General features: G+C 35.5%; 1 protein-coding gene across 1 annotated transcript; it reads left to right on the top strand.

Annotated features, from left to right (window-relative positions):
• The first annotated feature begins 5,372 nt into the window (after positions 1–5,372).
• On the top strand, positions 5,373–15,673 carry LOC110911443 (serine carboxypeptidase-like 13). Its single transcript, XM_022156064.2, has 14 exons — positions 5,373–5,560; positions 5,660–5,805; positions 7,853–7,929; positions 8,082–8,204; positions 8,601–8,703; positions 8,881–8,918; positions 9,072–9,173; positions 13,198–13,284; positions 13,377–13,430; positions 13,512–13,583; positions 13,729–13,877; positions 14,751–14,864; positions 15,080–15,134; positions 15,411–15,673. Exons 1-14 carry the CDS (start codon positions 5,436–5,438, stop codon positions 15,504–15,506), a joined length of 1,341 nt encoding a protein of 446 aa, XP_022011756.1. The 5' UTR covers positions 5,373–5,435; the 3' UTR covers positions 15,507–15,673.
• The last annotated feature ends 762 nt before the right edge of the window (positions 15,674–16,435 follow it).

Here is a 16,435-nt window from a genome sequence, read left to right as displayed (position 1 = left end):
ATTTTGTGATAAACACTTTTCACGACGAGCTATTTTCTTGTTAAACTCTCAAAAACAGAATCGAAATATTCATGTTACTTAGAGAAAGAAAACAAAGTTCTATTGAACAAAATACAACATATAATAACCTTGATACAAAAAATTAATTTATAAAATTTAAAACATCTTTCGCCTTAATAGAAAAAAATTAACTTAATGGATGGATGAAAATTTATAAAAAAAAAAATATGTGACAAAACTATTATTTTTTTCGTATAAAAATTGCATGTATATTCTTTTTTATTATATATGTGACAAAATTAACTAAATAAAAGAAATTAAAAAGAGTTTGAGCATATTTGCCATTTTCGTTCCTGTGGTTTATATTTTCCATTTTCATCCAAATATCCTTTAACTTAACAGAAAAAATAAACTAAGTTAGTGGTTTGGATGAAAATGGCAAAAAGTTACAAACGTGGGGGGCAAAATGGTACAAAAGTGTCATTTTGGACGAAAATGGCAAATGTGCCCAAACCTCAGGGGTGATTTTGGCAATTAACTCTAATTTATATGTTGCATTTTGCGCATATCAACAAGCTAGCCATGAAGTTCAACGCGTGAAGACCACCACGCATTGTAGGGCCGGCTTTATAGGCTTGGCAACCTAGGCACGGGCCTAGGGCCACCAAAAAATAAGGGTCTCCAAGCTTTTAAAATTTTTCTATATATACTATATGTATGTATTAGGCCCAAATAAATATTTTTATTTCAAAACTAAATTGATTTTTCATTCAATGAGTCCAAAATAAATATTGTTTAGCAAACAAAGGTCAAGTTTCAAAACGCATTTCGCCTTGATTTCCAACTATTACAACACAACAACCATCGACCTAATCATCAATATTTAGCGGCCTAAAGCCCTAAATACAACCGCAATCATCGTTCCCACTTTCCATCACAACCTGCTTAATTGCTAGGCTAGTGGCTATCACTAGCCGAAAAAAGTAAGGGCAATCACCCATTGCGTCGAGATTGGAGGAGAGTTTGTCGGCGAAATTAGGGCCCCTACTTCATAGGTTGCTTAGGGTCTCCAAAAACGTAGGAACGACCCTGACGCATTGCCACATCCACGCGTGATAAATGGCAGCGGCGGTGATATTTCACGCAAATCAACACGTGACCAAATTTCTATCACGGGGTGCCCCGTCCCCCTTACTTTAGAAGTGTACAAAGGTAAGGACTTTTTGAACATATTGCTATATGCAAACTTGAAAACATGCAAGTGAAAAAATGAAAAAATAAAATTTATAACCAGTTGTTACTTTAACTGTTAACAGGTGCATTGATGATGATGCCCCATTTACAAGTTTGACCTTTATACAATTTATTTTTTGTATTTTTCTAATTTTGTAGGCAATGAACGTGGAAGAACAACAACTGAATATTAAAGTAAATATCTAACCATATAAACTTTATAATATTCTCAGGCTGGTCGTTTTTTTATGAAGTTTTCCTTTCAAAAAAGAATAAACTTTATAATATTGTTGAAAACTATTTTGGTGGTTGGCTAAATCGGTTCTTTATCAATTATTCGGTCTATATCAGTTTTCAAACAGTAAACTAACAATTATTTTAATTGGCTTTTTTACCTTTAACAAGCAAACTAATTAAGTAAAATATATAGAACAATGATCCATGAACAATGTACAACTCCAAATTAACTAGTTTCCTTGCCATACAGGGATACCTAATTGTTAGTGCATTCACCGACAGATTCATTGATCTAAATTCAAGATCAGAGTTTGCTCACCGGGTTGCACTTATTTCAGATGATATCTATGAGGTACCAAAAAACATGAGTTAGTCTCATTGTGATCATTTAAGTATAACTGGCACCTAAAACCAACGAGTGGCGACAAGATGAAAAGTTTTATGTTACCTTGGTGAAATACTACCGAAAGTTGCTTCTGATTTGAATGATTAAAAGGAAATAAATCATGAGGGTGAGAGGGGCATTCCCCTTTTAGGGGAGTCCCCTCTCTTACGCACACCCAATCAGGTTATGTCACATCAACTCCCCTCTTAAACTCCCCTCACACCCCAATTTGATGGCGGCACTCCTCTCTTAGGGTGAGCGGGGCACCAACGGGGAGGCGGATCGGTGACCCCATTCCCCGAGCGGGAACACCGCCGCCATCCCTGCGGGGACCCAAATCGGGGAGTTGGGTCGGGGAGGAGTCACCGCATGAAGAGAGAGGAGATGGTGGGCCCATAGCTTGTAACAACCAATCAAGTATTTTTCTTTATTTATTTATTTATTTATTTTTTTGAATAAAAAAACAAGTCCCTTAAGAGAGGAGTGCCGCCATCAAATTGGGGTGTGAGGGGAGTTTAAGAGGGGAGTTGACGTGGCATAACCTTATTGGGTGTGCGTAAGAGAGGGGACTCCCCTAAGAGGGGAGTGCCCCTCTCACCCTTAGAGCCTCCGTAGTGGGGCGGTATGGCAAGGCATAGCGCCCCTTCGCGCTGCCGAACACCACCACAAGGGGCGGTATGAATGAGAAAAAGAGGTGGGGCGTGACCTCCATAGCGGCGCCATGTGTGTGTTTGAATTTTTATTTGTTTTTTTTATTTGCTGGTTTCCTCTCACAAGCATATATACATACATATGTTTTGCTCTGTTATGTTTTGTTACACGTATAGGTATAGAAAAGGAAGAAGGAAGAAACTCTGGAAAAAGAAGTTGCAGGTATAGAAAAGGAAGAACATCTGAAAAAAAAAAATAGGCTTTCAGTTCTGTTTCGATTGATTGAAAGAATTTTAGGGTTTGTTTTTTATGGGCTTTGGGCTGGGCTTTTCTAGTGTAAAGTTTTTGTGGTTTTATTGAGCCAAGAAGCCCGATTATTATAATTTGAGTTAATTAGTGTAAAGTTTTTTTATTTATTTTATTTTAGCGCTTTTTTTTATTTTATTGTAATGTTTTTTTTTATTTAATGAAATGGTTTTTAATTTTATAAGGTTAGAAATTAATTAAAAAACGAAAATTAATTAATTGAGTAATGATGAGGTAGGGGCTTTATGACTACGGGCTCTAGTGACATAACGCCCCATAAAGCCCCTGTGTGACGTGGCACGACACGTGTCGCATAACGCCCACAAAGGGGCTTTATGACTACACATGGCCTTAGGAGACTTGCTTTTTTATTTTTTTATTTTTTTGTTTTTTTTATTTATTGCAATTATGCATGTTTATAAATTAAAAAAATATTAATAAAAATTAAATAAAATTTAATAAAAGACATTTCATTAAATTAAAAATAAAAATTACATTCAAACTAGAAAATTAAAAATTACATTCAAACTAGAAAAATAAAAATTACAATCAAACTAGAAAAATATAAAAACAAACTAAACGTCCGAGATGCTCAACGAGATCGTGTTTTAGTCTCCAATGCGTTTCTTCGTCAATGAGCTCGCTATAAGCTGTATTATCGAAGACGGGTTCGACTGGAGGATCTTGAATGTGTACCGGTGTTATCGCCCTTCCGTCGTCTTTTATAATCATGTTATGTAGAATAATGCATGTATACACGATGGACCTTATCTTTTTCACCGTTTTGGAACGCATTGGACGATTTAGTATTCCCCACTTCGCCTTTAAGACACCAAACGCCCGTTCCACATCTTTTCTTGCGGCCTCGTGTTGCCTCTTGAACTTTTTTTTCATTCGGGATGTGAGGATATGGAAATGACTTCACAAACACGGACCAGCTAGGGTAGATCCCATCAGTAAGATAATACTCGCGTTTGTATAAGTGGTCGTTCACCTGAAATGGACAATTTGGCGTCGTTCCGTTTCGTTGAGTAAGAAATAATGGAGATTGTTGCAGCACGTTGATGTCGTTTTGTGAACCCGCCGGGCCACAAAAAGCATGCCAAATCCACAAATCTTGAGACGCCACCGCTTCTAACATAACGGTCGGGTATTGATGATCGCCTCTCATATATTGTCCACGCAATTCTGTGGGGCACATTCTCCAGACAAAGTGTGTACAATCCAGACTACCCAACATACCAGGTAGGTGATGTCTCTCCTCATGAGTCTGATACAATAGCACAACGTCGTGGCTCGTTGGTCTACGTAAGAATTCACCGGCATACATTGTACAGACCGTCTTACAGAAATATTCAAGACACTCACGAGAGGACCTTTCAGCCATATTTAAATACTCGTCGTTTTCGTCTGGTGGGTTACCGGTTGCAAGTTGTTTAATCGCAGAAGTAACCTTTTGCAACGGCGTGAAACTTTTCTTCATTCTCCCGTCTAAGCCCTCTTGAAACCACTCGTTATTCGCTTCCACGTCACTAACAATTTTTAGGAACAAAGACTTGGACATACGAAACCTCTGACGAAAAATATCGGCATTAAATTTTGGATTTTCGACAAAATAGTCGGCCATGAGTGTCTCATGGCCTCCCACACGATCTCGACGGACAATTTTTTTTTACTAGACGATACCGTGTCTAGTAGCTCCGCTTGTTGGATGAGATTTTGAAAGAAAATTAAACTATCATCGCTTGACGATGAATCTTCATCGTCGGGAAAGTCGGGTAGGGGAGAAAAAAACGGGAACTTGGAATCCATTTTGTGTTGTATTTGATAGATTTTTAGAGTGAGTTTGAGAATGGGTGTGGTAAAAAATTAGATTAAGTTGGTTATTTATATTGTTAAAATTGAATTTTTTTTTTAAATGACCGTTGCCCAACGTCTCTCCTCATCGATCCTTGTGCTTTCTTGTGCGGTGTCTCTCCCCGGATTCCCCTCCCCGATTTGGGTCCCCGCGGTGATGGTGGCGGTGTTCTCGATCGGGGACTGGGGTCACCGATCCCCTCCCCGTTGGTGCCCGTATACCCTGAGGTATAAGATAGAGTTACTATTGATCAATGCAGCCAATGATCTCTAGATCAAGTGGTGGAGGGCTTGCATTTCTCTTGAGAGATGCAGGCTCGACTCCCACTTGGTGCAGAGTGAGGCACTGGTGGGCAATGATAGGAGACCCAGGGAAACCTGGGTTGGATCCTTGAGCCAAACGGGTTTTACCGGTAATTTCACTGTCGTGCCTACGGGCGGGTGGGTTATCAGGTTTTCCCCGGAATTGGTGGTGGACTCGGGTTACTCTCGGAGTACTCCGTTTGTCCAGTGGGTGCCCCGAGAGTGCTCGGGATTGAGTTTGTTGGCGGTTAAAAAAAAACTATTGATCAATGCAATTTTGGTCCACTACCAACGTGGCAAATGGCTTAGCAACCTACCACTTCGTTTGTCGAGATGGTAGGTACTAGGTATGATAATGTGACATTAAATAGTTTCACATCCAAACTTTAAAAACGTGCAAATTAAGTATTATAATAATGGTGTACATCCAACTCCAACTGTATTTTCCAGATCTGGAGGAGTTATGGAGTCTAGTTACATAAAACTATTCTTTTATATAATCTTTGTGATGACATTATCAAACTCCAAATCAATAGTCAAGAATCTCCCTGGCTTCCCTGGTGATCTTCCTTTCACTCTTGAAACCGGGTATGCATGTGTTTAAAGATCGTATATACATTTTGTTAATTAATTTACTGATAATGTATAGTTATATATGGATATTAAACTTGCTATTTATGTCAAAAGATATGTCGGCGTCGGGGCTGAGAATGAAGTTCAGTTCTTCTACTACTTTGTCGAGTCGCAAAGAGACCCGGCACACGACCCTCTTCTTCTTTATCTCACTGGTGGACCGGGCACTTCAGGACTTTTCCCCTTCCTCTATCATGTTGGTAAGTTTATCGTATTCACGGTAATTTGGTTTGGACGGTTTTTTGGTTTGACAATTGGAATGGTTTTGTGCTTATTGGGTTGAAAAATATGATAAGACGTTTAAGTTTAAGGTAAGTTTATAATACTCACAGTTGGGTTTGTACGGTTTTTCGGTAAAAAGATTGACAATTCAAATGGTTTTGTGCATATTGGGTTTAAAAACATGATAAGACGTATAAGTTTTAACTTTTAAGGTGTGTTATATGCTAACCAAACTAGAGGTAACACTAATCGTTGGTTTTCGGTATGCATGTACGTATATTAGGGGAATGATCCACTAAAAAATGGATTTTGCACTCCTAATAAATAGGAATGAAGGGCATTTTGGTCTTTATAAATAGGAGTGAAAATGACAAGTGGCACCCATTTTGTTTTTTTAAAAATACAACAAAAAAAATCTAGCACAAAAAATCTAGTAAAAAAAAATATAGTACAAAAATATAGCACAAAAAAATCTAGTACAAAAAAATATAGCACAAAAAAATCTAGTATAAAAAAAATAGCACGAAAAACTTTAGCAAAAAAAATGTAGTACAAAAAAAATCCAGCATAAAAAAATGAGAAAAAAAATTAAGACAAAAAAATTCAACACAAAAATATAGTACAAAAATACAGCACAAAAAAATGTTATACAATATAGAAATACAACACATTTTAGTGGGTTTTTAGTCTTCATATTTTATATAGCAATATGGTACTCAAATTAAAGATATAAAAAAAGCTCGATTTTACGGTGAAATTTTTATGAAAAAATAATGTCGTATAAAAAAGTTATGAACGTTTAAAAAATGAGGGTGAAATATGCATGTTCCTTGCATGTGGAGAGAGAAAGTCCATAAATAGGATTTTCTCAAGATACCCCTTGCACTCATTCTTTCTCATACACTTGCATCTTAACCATTAATTTGAAAAATTGATGTTAAGATTACTTCTCATCCTACTTAGGCAAAATAAACTTTTTATTTGATCTTACCCCCGTATATTAAGCCTTTTTTTGGGTTTCGGCCCGTTTAAAAGCAAATGAGACTGGTTAAGGGCATGTTTGGCTAAGCTTATTTTACCTAAAAAAGACTTTTTGTAAAAAAGATTTATTGACTTATGACTTTTTAAAAATGAGTTTTTAAAAAAGTGTTTGGATTAGCTTATGAGATGGAAAAAACCAGTAAGTCAATAAGTTGTTTTTTAAAAAATGTTTGGCTTAGCTTATTGATTTAAAATGACTAAAAGAGAAATTCTTTCATAAGTCAACAAATATAAGAAGTGTTAAATCAGGGGTAATCTGGTAATTTGGTCTTTGAAAAGTTATAAGCTGATTAAAAAGTCACACGCCCCTAACTTCTCAAAAATGACTTTTTGATGACTTTTTCTCCTTTTCAAAATAGTCATTTGAAAATGACTTTTAGGTTTGCCAAACACTAAAACTCTTTTTTAACTTTTTGATTAAGTCAATAAGTCATAAGTTGGGTTGGAAAAACTTAGCCAAACAAGCCCTAACTGGTTTCATACTAAGGATGTAAACGATTCGAGTGAACCTTGAGCTTGTTTAGGGTTGAGCCCGGCTTGTTGAGAGCTTTACTTTTAGAGCTCAAACTCGGTTTGCTATAATTATTTGTTAGCTATTTTATTTATAATCTATACTATATTATAATAAATATAAGAAAAACAAAAGCATAATTTTATATAATTTATTTTAAGACTTTAAGTAATTATAATTTTTAAAACATATAATACGATCTTATGAAGCTTAATGTTTACTTTTAAAAACCAACTTCTTCAAGATTTTTAAACAGCCATAACTTTTCATACATTAATACTTTTTTTTTTAAATCTACACCACAAAAACGAGTATTTTATTTTCTTTAAGTTAAGTATAGTATTGCTATAATTTTTTTTTTTTAATTTAGAAAAAAATTAACATGTTACATGATTATCGCCTGTGTTTCATGTGCATCAGGCAAACTGCCCTCTAGTTGTTTTAAATAGATAAAGCCATCTTATGCATTGCAGGTCCACTAACCATTCGTTTTGATAGTTCCGGATGGAATAACTTCACTTTGGAGTCAAATCCTAATACATGGACACAGGTTCGTATTCTTACTTAATTTTTTTACAATTTGTTGTTTTGCAGTATCTACTTTATTTATAACAAAAAAAAAAAAAAAAAAAAGATAACAGTTCCAATTAATCTGGTAGAGTCGTAGATTATTTTGACAAATGTCTGGATTTTAATTTGTAGGCTGCTAATGTAATATTCCTAGATCTACCGGCGGGTGTAGGGTTTTCGTATGCTACAACTTGGGAAGGATGGAGAAGTAGCGATTCAGTTTTATCTATGCATACGTACGAGTTTATACAAAAGGTGAAAGATCAGTTATATTGCTTCAATCTTTTTTAATTTCTTTAAACTTAAAAAAATATAAATTCATTTTTATTAGTATTGTGTTTTAAACGTCACAAAAGGACATTAAATGATCCAGCAAGAAGCTAAAGGGAACTGTAACATTTTTTTTTTAAATATAAACTCATTTTGTTTTGTAATTTCTCAATCATATTTATTTTCGTACGGATATCTATTTATTTAACGAGACAGACACAACCTAAAGGGAATTGTAACATTTTGTTTTGTATTATTGGACTAATGACCTGTTTTGTCAACAATACTAGTTGAAGACATATAAATGTTTGCTAAAACTATAATTTAATTAATTTCAATTAGTTTATGACCTAGCTAACACCTTTATACATGTAAATACAGTGGTTTGTGGAGCATCCTAGGTTTCTTAATAATCCTTTATACATATCTGGGATTTCATACATGGGTTTGCTGATACCAGTTATTACTTTAGAAGTGTACAAAGGTAAGAACTTTAGAACATATTGCTATATGTAAACTTGAAAATATATAATAAATAATAAATAATAAATAATAAATAAAAAATCTATAACCAGTTGTTACTTTAACAGGTTCATTTATGTCCCATTTAAAAGTTTCACTTTTATACAATTTTATTTATAGTGTTTTTCTGATTTTGTAGGCATTGAACGTGGAAGTGAACCGCAATTGAATATCAAAGTAAATATCCAACCATATTTTTTAAATTGTTTTTTCCTTCAACAAGCAAACTATTAAAGTGAAATATATAGAACAATATTGATCCATGAACAATGTTTTGTTTTACTTTATAGTATAAAACTCCAGTTAACTTATAGTTTCCTTGCCATACAGGGATACCTAATTGTTAATGCATTCACGGATAGATTCATTGATGAAAATTCAAAATTAGAGTTTGCCAACCGGGTTGCACTAATTTCCGACGACATCTACGAGGTACCAAAAACGCGAGTTAGTGTCATTGTGATCATTTAACTATAACTGGTATCTAAGTCCAAGAGTCAATAATAAGAACAAATGGAATAACTCCAAAAACTTTTATTATAACCAAGAAAATATAACTGAAAAAACTTGATTACAATAACTGTCAAATCATAACTCGGTTTCTCTCTTCTCTTAATAATGTCTAACCCTAACTTGGTTTATATAGACTAACCCTAATTACTAGCCAAGCATCACCATACTAATTTTAATGTAATCAGAAAACTTAACTAATTGGCAAATTGGATTTAAATAATTCCAACTCACTGTTATTAGCCAATAATAATCCCAACTCATTTAATCACCAATAATAATCCGAACTACTCACTTTTGTTTGTAAAATACTCCCAGTTAAAAAAGCACTAACTAGGTAAAAAAATTGCTGATGTGGCTTGCCACATCAGCTGCCACGTCATCAAAATATGCCACGTAGACTGCCACATCAGCTGACACGTCATCAAAATCTGCCATGTAGACTGCCACATCAGCTGCCACGTCATCAAAATATGCCACGTGGCGAGCCACATCAGCAATCTTTTAACCTAGTTAGTGTTTTTTTAACTGAGAGTATTTTACAAACAAAAGTGAATAGTTCGGATTATTATTGGTGATTAAATGAGTTGGGATTATTATTGGCCAATAACAGTGAGTTGGGATTATTTAAATCCAATTTGCCTAACTAATTTAACCTACTTGTTAAATTCGGTCCTTCAAGTTCACCAACTTGTGACTTGTTTAAACCCAATATTAAACTCATTTAATTACCGGGTTGGACCCCTCGCTCAGGTCAAACAACAATTGAGCCAACAATCACAGCCCCCCCCCCCCCCCCCCCGATTGTTAAATCCGAAAGATGCGGGTTTTCGTCTCCAAGCTTGTCATCTTTGTCTTGATTATCCCGAGGCTCTTCATGATCTCTTGAAGTGTTCTTTGGGCTCCACTTAACTTGAACATACACTTGCTTTTTGTGATCATTGCACGTACTTCCTTGGATTTGAATCCCTTGTTTGACCTTTACTTTGAATTCTTGAACATGTTTCTTTTGACTCTGATTTTGGGTTCAACAGTTGAACTTGGATCTTTGAGAAGATTTTGACTAGTACTTGGTTTATCATCTTTCAGTTCAACTCTTTGTAGATCCCTACCAGCAAAATTATTCATTCCAATCATGCTAACTTGTGTACCAGGACTTGCTATCTTGTAGCTGATCTTATACAAACCGTTTTTGGTCCTTGTCACATTCATTATAAGCTTCCCCGTATCATCAAGAATGGTTAGAAAATCACGTTTCATGTGAATATCGCATTCACCTTCCGTTGCTTGACCAAGACTTATGATATTGCTTTGTAAGCTTGGTATGTAGTAAACATCTATCAACAGGCGTTGTTCCATGTTTTCCCTTCTAGCAATACCAACCCATTTCCCCGTATGTCAATACAAGATCCATCTCTAAACTTTACCTTTCTCGTAACTCGTTCATTAAGTACAGAGAAGTAAGCTTGATTACTAGTCATGTGATTTGATGCTCCGTTGTTGAGATACCAAGTGTCTTTTTCCATTAGCTCAGTCTCGAAGCGCTTCGAAATCACCCCTTCTTCATTTAGAAAACCGTTTCTTGATCACATCTCATCATAAATAATGACGGATCCAAATCATCGATAGCAGCTAAGTTAGCTTCTACCTGTTTCTTCATGCGATCCGGACACCCTGACGCGAAGTGACCAAATTTATCACAATGGTAACACTGAACTTGTGATCTATCTTTTCTTCCCGATTATTCGTTTTTCTTTGACCCGTCTGCTTTGACCCGTGATCTTGACAATCTCGGCTTTGACTTTCGTCTTGGTCCTCATCGTCCCAATCTTCACCTTTACCTCGGTCCCTTCCTTTCCCTTGGTTGTTATCTTGAATCTCCTATTCTTTTATATGTTCTTCATATGCTTTTAAAGGTCCAACATCAACAAACGTAATCGTTTTAAGATCAACTACTTGTTCAATCAAAGCCACCATGTGAATAAATCTTGTTGGTAGCCTGTTCAGAAACTTCTTGACCAATTTAGGCTCATCAATCGTAGAACCCAAAGAAGCTAAGTTTGAAGCAAACCCAAACAACGTACTAGCAAACTCATCAACTGAATTCTGATCTTTCATCTTCAGGTTCTCAAATTCGGACAATAAAGTTTGCAACCTCACTTCTCTAACCCCATCAGCCTCGAGATTTCGGGTTTTTAACACATCCCACATCTCCATGGCCGTAGTCATATTACCGACTTGCAAAATCTGATCTTCGTGTATAGCTTGAAAGAACAATGTTATCGCCATGTTGTTTTTCTTCGCATCCAAATCAGTTCCTTGTTCATTTGATCCCAAACTCCATACACGTTAATGATCTTCATTCGCATAGCCCATATTGTGTAATTTGTTTTAGTCAACATGGGACATACAAGACTAGCCGAATTGTTTTCTTTAACCATAACAATCAGTCGATCACCATCCGCCATCTTACCTCGTCTCTTATAAGTTAGCGGTGTAGAACCCCCTTGTTCTAATCCGTTTGAATGAACACAAGCCGATCAATCCCGAACAACTTCTCAAAACCGAATCTACCCTCATATATATATATATCGCAAATCCCTCTTCACGAACCCGGAAAAAAAAAAAACAAACTCTGAATTGAACCCTCCCGTCCAACCCAAATAATAATCAACGTTTTATGGTTAAACCCAAACTTATTGAACCAAAAATAAATAAACCAATCTGTTTATTGTTATTACTATTTTTTTAAACGTTGTTTCAATAAGAAAAAAATACTTGTTTTACAATTTGTTTAATAATAAAAAAACTTGGTATTTCTACTTTTTTCTTGAATATCAAGACGGTAAAGAAACTACCAAAAAGACAACCCCCTTTTTCTCCAATGATTCTTCGCGAAACGAACAGTGATTCAACTTAGGTTCGATCGAGCAATAACAAACAACAAATCGCAAAGAAAAAAACAAACCCGATGACGAGAATGCAAGCAACGTTGACGACAACAATTGAACTCGGCTTAGTTCAATCGGAAAACACAGTGGTGGCGATGTCTTCTTCCGATGACGACGGCTTCTTCTAACGACGGCGACATATACGATCAGGGTTCTTGAACTTGGCTCTGATACCAATTCAAGTCCAATAATCGATAACAAGAACGAATGGAATAACTAAGAACTTTTATTATAACCAAGAAAATATAACTCAAAAAACTTGATTACAATAACACTCAAACCATAACTTGGTCTCTCTCTTCTCTTAATAGTGACTAACTCTAACTTAGTTTCTAATGACTAACCCTAGCATACTAGCCAAGACATTACTATGCTAATAATAATGTAATTAGGAAACTTAACCAATATAACCTATTTGTCAAATTTGGTTCTTCAAGTTCACTAACTTGTGACTTGTTTAAACCCAATAATAAACTCATTTAATTATTGTGATAGGCCCCTCTATCGGGCCAAACAACAATTGAGCCAACATACCTAGAACCAACGAGTGGCAACAATATGAAAAAGTTTTATGCTACCTTATCGAAATACTACTAGAAGTTGCTTCTGATTTGAATGATTGAAGGAGAATTGCAAGGAAACAGATCTTTAATTGATTATCAGTGCTAATCATTAGGAAAGAGTTGTTATAGATCACTGGAAATATGGGCCACTAGTGGCAAATGGTTGTCAATAGTAACTACCATTAGTGGTAATTGGTTGTCTGCTAAGAACTTTCTACTGATATAACTATCTAACTTTGGAACAATTTTAAGCATCAGTTGTGAACCATTAACTGAAGTGTTTTGATATCTGGTCTAATTTTGGTACAAGTTGTTAGAACCTTTCATATATTTTCTTGTTTTCGCTTTCAGTTATCCAATTGAGCTTTTGATAAATACTATAAAACTTGCATCATATGTTCTAATGTTTGATTGATCTTTTTTATACCCCAGTCTACAAAAGAAACCTGTGATGATAACTACGCTTACCCTAATCTGAACAACGCCTTATGTTCATATAATATTCAACAGGTGGATGAGGTACGTACGTACACATGTATAACTTCGACCAAATATACTATGTAGAATTTCCATGTATAACAACATTAATCCTATCTGCTTTATTATTTCAGTGCATAAGAAATATTAACCTTGCGAATATACTGGGGACAGTGCCAGATGATACGGTAATTGTTTGTCCTAAGTTCATAGACTCGGTCGCGTATGTCTTCTTTACATGTTACTTTACAATTTATATATTGTTTTAGGCCGATATTAAGATAATTTTAGATGCTTGGGCAAACGATAAAGAAGTTCAAAAAGCCCTCCATATTCGTGAGGTAAGTTTGACAAGCTCTCCCTTGTCGTGTTTAGGAAGGTTCCTTCTAATGAGTTGTACACGGTATTTGTTCTTGCTTTGATATAAAATGTCTCATTTCACAATTTTTCAACACAATTAAAAATTGTCTCTCATTTCTTGTGAAGGGAACAATAGGCGTGTGGGAGAAAACCAATGAAACAATCCATTTCATTTTCGGGAAAAATGACACCATATGTTACTCATATGATGTATCTAGTACTATTGTCTACCATGAACAACTTGTTTCAAGAAATTGTCACGTGTTGATTATTAGGTACAACATCTACTTATTCGAATTTTATCTCTAAAATAATAAACACTTAATATCTAAAAGTGATCTTTAAATTGTAGATGTTTAAGAATTCTTACAAATTGATAAATGATCGAATATTTGTTTGTTGGGTCAAGTTATTCTACAAAGGCTTCTAATTGTAAGAAGTGTAAGAAGGATTTATAGAGTGACAAGTGTCCAATGACCTAAAACTAAACCCACTACATCACCACCAAAAACCTAAACACCCACCCCCACCCCACCCCACCACCACCCAAAAACCTAACCCCCCCCCCCAACCCAAAAACCTAAACCCCCCCCACCCCCCACCCCAACCCCCCCCCCCCCCCCGGCAAAAAAACAAAAAAAAAACTATACCTCACCAAAAACCCCCCAAAAAACCTAAACCCCACCCCACCCCCCAAAAACCCAAAAAAAAACCTAAACCCCCCCCCCCCCCAACCTTACCCCCAAAAACCTAAAAAAACCTAACCCCCCCCCCCCCCCCCAAAAAAAAAAAAACCTAAAAAAAAAACTAAACACCCACCCCCACCCCATCGGCAAAAAAAAAAAAATAATAAATAAATAAAAATAAAAATAAAAAAAAAATTGTTTAGGGTGGGTGATGTGAGGGGGGGGGGGGGGTTAGGTTTTTGGTGGTGGTGGATGTTTAAGGTTTTTTTTTTTTTTTGTAGTGGGGTTTTTTTGTGTAGTGGGTTTTTTTAAGTTATTGGACACTTGTCACTCTATAAATCCTTCTTACACTTCTTACAATTAGGATCCTTTGTATTTGATCCTAATCCTTTGTTTAAGATTTGCACTTTTGAACATTGTGATATTGTTTATCTAACTTCCTCTAATAATTTCAATTAACAGTGGTGACCATGATATGATAATTCCATACCTGGGCACAGAGAAATGGATAAAATCTCTCGGTGTCCCAATTGCAAGACCGTGGAACCCGTGGTTTGTTGATAATCAAGTTGCCGGGTGAGCACAAATTTCAAGTCGTCTTTTAGTAACACCCCTTTGGTGTCTTTCGTATCACCTTTTTTATCGCGGAGGACATCCTCACATCCATCTTGTTGATAGTTTTACCGATTCAATATTGACCTTTCACTAGTCTTTCTAGAACCCATTTTATTATATGAAATCGCATGATTTATACAAAACTAATCATGCATATTGATATTGTCTTTTTGTAGATATCAAATGGCTTATGCAACAAAAGGATACTCGTTAACGTATGCAACTGTTAAGGTAAGAAACATGACACTTAACTCATGTCTGTTAACGTATATTTGTAAGGTACAAACTGAATATCTCCAGGCCTATGTTATCAAAACAAATTGTTAATATAAGAAGGCCAGTTATGTCGAAATGATATCCTCTCAAAGGGGTGACTTAACGATATATGATTCAACATGGATCTCTCAAAATGAACCTACACAAAAATATCATAACTTTTTTTTGTCATACTCTTGAAACTTGAAATCTAATAAAAATAATAATGACTAAATTATATGCATCATGTAGGGTGCAGGTCATTCTCTGCAACTGAACAAGCCTAAAGAAGCTTCAGTTCTGGTGGAAGAGTGGTTGACTTCTCATACTTATATAAGTGACTTTTAATTAATAATTATATATTTATTATCTTTGCTATCAGAATAATGTTCACATACTTTTCTACCGTCTGATGTTATGCCCTAGTAATTGTTGGATAAACTGATGTCATGATATATAATAACAATAATAATTAAATATAATAAAAAAACTGAAGTAGCTTTGCCTTTTTGTAACTAAGTCCGAAACCATGATCATGTAGTTGATATGAGCAGATACGTTACTTTACTCTTGTGTATATTTTCCATCATGTATTAGACTTAAGCTTCATCCATGCATGCTAAAAACTTATGCCATATGCGACATGTTGGTTCAGGTCCCACTCCACACACAACTCTCACTCACTATTTGTTTGTGAAGTATGCACAAGAAGAGAAACAAAATACTTTTGTATCAAATGAAAAATGGGTACACTATCCACTAAAACAAAGGGCTATATATAGCCTACATAAACTCCAACTAATAACAGAATTAATAAACGTGCAAACATGAAATAATAAAATACTAACTAAACCTAAAGAACCACATGATTAAAACTCAGTCCATCCACGTTTTCCTTTTTATCAGCAACAAGTTCGGTCAACTCTGACCAAGTATTTTAATATTAATATGTTAAACCGCATCCCGATAACGCACCGACCCGTGACCCGTAAACAAACCCGAATAATCCAACAGACACACTACCACATATAAGCTATTCGCTCGCAAATGTACCTTCAAAATATGAAAAAGGAAGGGTAATCAATTTAGCCTGAGAAGCACAAGCCATATGCGACACACTGCTATAGTAGCAGATGAAGGGCCAAAAAGGAAGTCACCATACGTGACGCCTGAAATCAGGGACTATACAAACACAAAGAGTTGGGCCAAGACACCATCTTCAAATAACATAGGATGTGTGATATTAAATTGAATATGGAAAAATTATTAATTTGTAA

Source organism: Helianthus annuus, chromosome 15 (genome assembly GCF_002127325.2).
Source record: "Helianthus annuus cultivar XRQ/B chromosome 15, HanXRQr2.0-SUNRISE, whole genome shotgun sequence".
NCBI classification, from domain to species: domain Eukaryota; kingdom Viridiplantae; phylum Streptophyta; class Magnoliopsida; order Asterales; family Asteraceae; genus Helianthus; species Helianthus annuus.
This window is presented reverse-complemented; position numbering and strand designations above follow the sequence as displayed.

Excerpts from the sequence above, each read along its gene's own strand:
- LOC110911443 (XM_022156064.2), top strand. The coding sequence starts at position 5,436 with ATGGAGTCTAGTTACATAAAACTATTCTTTTATATAATCTTTGTGATG. Across the intron at positions 8,704-8,880 it reads TACTTTAGAAGTGTACAAAG|GCATTGAACGTGGAAGTGAA; the intron begins GTAAGAACTTTA and ends CTGATTTTGTAG. Across the intron at positions 8,919-9,071 it reads AACCGCAATTGAATATCAAA|GGATACCTAATTGTTAATGC; the intron begins GTAAATATCCAA and ends CTTGCCATACAG.